General features: G+C 46.3%; 1 protein-coding gene across 1 annotated transcript in view; it reads left to right on the top strand.

The window, feature by feature from the left end:
- Positions 1 to 2,500, top strand: part of galt (galactose-1-phosphate uridylyltransferase) — a 91,413-nt gene that overhangs the window by 4,981 nt on the left and 83,932 nt on the right. The window contains exon 5 of the mRNA XM_062554357.1: positions 1,644 to 1,773. Within this exon, the coding sequence (XP_062410341.1) occupies positions 1,644 to 1,773 (130 nt within the window). The remainder of the gene's footprint in view (positions 1 to 1,643; positions 1,774 to 2,500) is intronic.

Genomic DNA, 2,500 nt, shown 5'->3' on the forward strand with positions numbered 1-2,500 from the left:
CATTAGCATGATAACACATCCTCTGTGATGGACAAAACTGTTAATACTCTGCAGGCTTTAGGGAAGGAAATTTGGTGAGGAACGCAACCCTTATTTTTGTCATTGTAAGTCACTAGTTCTGTGAGCTGACTAAAGGTGAGGAAAGAGACAACTGTGGAAGACTATGTGTTTATCTCCATATGGATTCAAAGGTGTGTGTTCCTTTGGGGGCGGTGTGTGTAGGTGGATATAATAAAAGTCTTTAATGCAATGCACCATGTGATGTACAGTAATAGCACTATTGTACACCTATGTGGAAAAGGATAAGCAATACTTTAATTAACTATGTAACTAAGTAGCTAACTAACTAACTAACTAACCAACTAGCTTAGTAACTAAGTAACTAACTAGCTAGCTAGCTAAGTAACTAACTAGTCAAATAAGTAGCTAGCTTTGCTTTGGTGTTGAGACTCCACACCCGCGTCTACCCCACCACTTATCCTTCCCATCAGCCCTTTCAGAGTCACTCTTTTGCTGTGATGCTCTGACGGACGCCCTGATGCTCAGATGCCCCTGATGCTCTGATGCCCTGATGCTCAGATGCCCCTGATGTAGTGTACCTGTCTGCACAGGTGCTCAGTCATCCAGCCTCGGGGCGGAACACAGCCCCAGCGAGCCTCTTGCATTTGCCATTCTCTTAGCCGCGCAGGCCTCGCCACAAATAAGGCATGAAATGAGAGCGCGCAGCACTATCAAAGCAGAACTTCTCTCTGTCACTCCTCAAGGGCTCGTCCAGAAACTACACAGCCAGCCAGGGAGGGACATGAGGAGACGATGCATCTATGCATGACTTTGTCTGGTCCTCTCGCCTCTACCCGTTTCTCTTTTCCTTCCTTTCTTGCTCCCTCTCTCTCTCTCTCTCTCTCTCTCTCTCTCCATTTCTTCTCCCTCTGTCCCTCTCTCTTCCCCCTTTCTGCTCTCTGTCCCCCCCCTCTCTCTGACTCCCTCTCTGACTCCCTCACTCTCTCTCTCTGTCTCTCTCTCCTCCACTCAGTGGAGTAGTGGAGGCTGCTGCTGTGTAGTCAGTCAGTCAGGCAGTGATGTTAAATACATGAGGATGTTGCAAAGCCTGATCCAGGATAAGCTCTAGGCATAGAGGAATCTTCCCGAGCTGTCTGGGGTGGATGGAGGATTTCTTTTCGTGTTCTCCTCTCTCATCTGTAGGAGTGTGCATGAAGGTTGCACAGGCGTTGCCGCGCTGTGTGTTGCTCTCTCCCGGGAAACCGATTTGGCTAACCGAGGTGTTATTCGTCTTCAGATGAACGCTCCAGTGCTCTCTCCACTTCCGTCTCAGCCTCTGTCTCACCAATTCTCTTAGCCATCTACCAGCTTCATTTTCCATCCTCCTCTCCCTCTCTCTCTCTCTCTCTCTCTATCCCTCTCTCTCTACACCACTCCACCTCCTCTGTCTCTAGAGTCAGTGGTAGTTGTATAATAAATGTATTACTAGCAAACAGCTCATAGTAATTCAGAAGTCGTTCTGTCGAAGGGAGGCCCTTCTTTGAACGAGTGTTTCAGGAAAGCTGTTTGCGTGTTCGGCAAATGAGTTTGATGTTTAATGATGCTAGCTGCTGATACCTGTGTGCCCTCTGATTGGTCCACAGTAAGGTCATGTGCTTCCACCCGTGGTCTGATGTCACACTTCCTCTGATGAAGCCAGAAGAGATACGTGTTGTGGTGGACAAGTGGGCGGAGCTAATCGAGGAGCTTGGCCCCTCCTACCCCTGGGTGCAGGTACTCGTATAACCTCTCAAATTTCTCTCCTGACTCTGTCCAGTCGCTGCACTTTCTCACCTGACCTACCAGATCCTTTTCATACCTCACCTACCAGGCCCCTTTTATCCACGATATTCCGTAGCCAACAATGGGGGTCGCCATGACACCGAAAACGGTTATCTATTTCCGGCGAAACTGCGTTGGATCTATTTTAACGTGACGGTTGACAGTACTTAACATATCATAACGCATATAAAAGTAAACGTTTCTATTTTATATCATGTTATATATGATGTAATATATCCATGCTGAGGGCAGAATTGTCAACATTTCGAAAGAAATCTAAGTTGAAGCATATTCTAGGTAGCTACCGAGAACGCACATGCTAAACAGAATGAACGGAAGTTGAAAACAGTATCGTAACCATCGTAACGATACATATTTCCGGATTAAGGAATAAGGTGGATACCTGTCCTACAAGATACCTTTCATATACTATCTACCAGATCCCTGTCATACTTGACCTATCAGAACCTTTCATATTTAACTGACCTGCCAGATTCCTTTCATACCTGACCTACTAGATCCCTTTCACACCTGACCTACCAGCTAGGTTCATACTGTATCTGACCTGGCTGACATCTTGTGGTAGGACTATCTGGTGTAATCATTGGGAGTTGAAGTTAGGCTGTACTATAATGTACCAATGACAACAAAACACAAGTTCCCATGGAACAGATTTAGA

This window comes from Sardina pilchardus, chromosome 14 (assembly GCF_963854185.1).
Source record: "Sardina pilchardus chromosome 14, fSarPil1.1, whole genome shotgun sequence".
NCBI lineage: Eukaryota > Metazoa > Chordata > Actinopteri > Clupeiformes > Clupeidae > Sardina > Sardina pilchardus.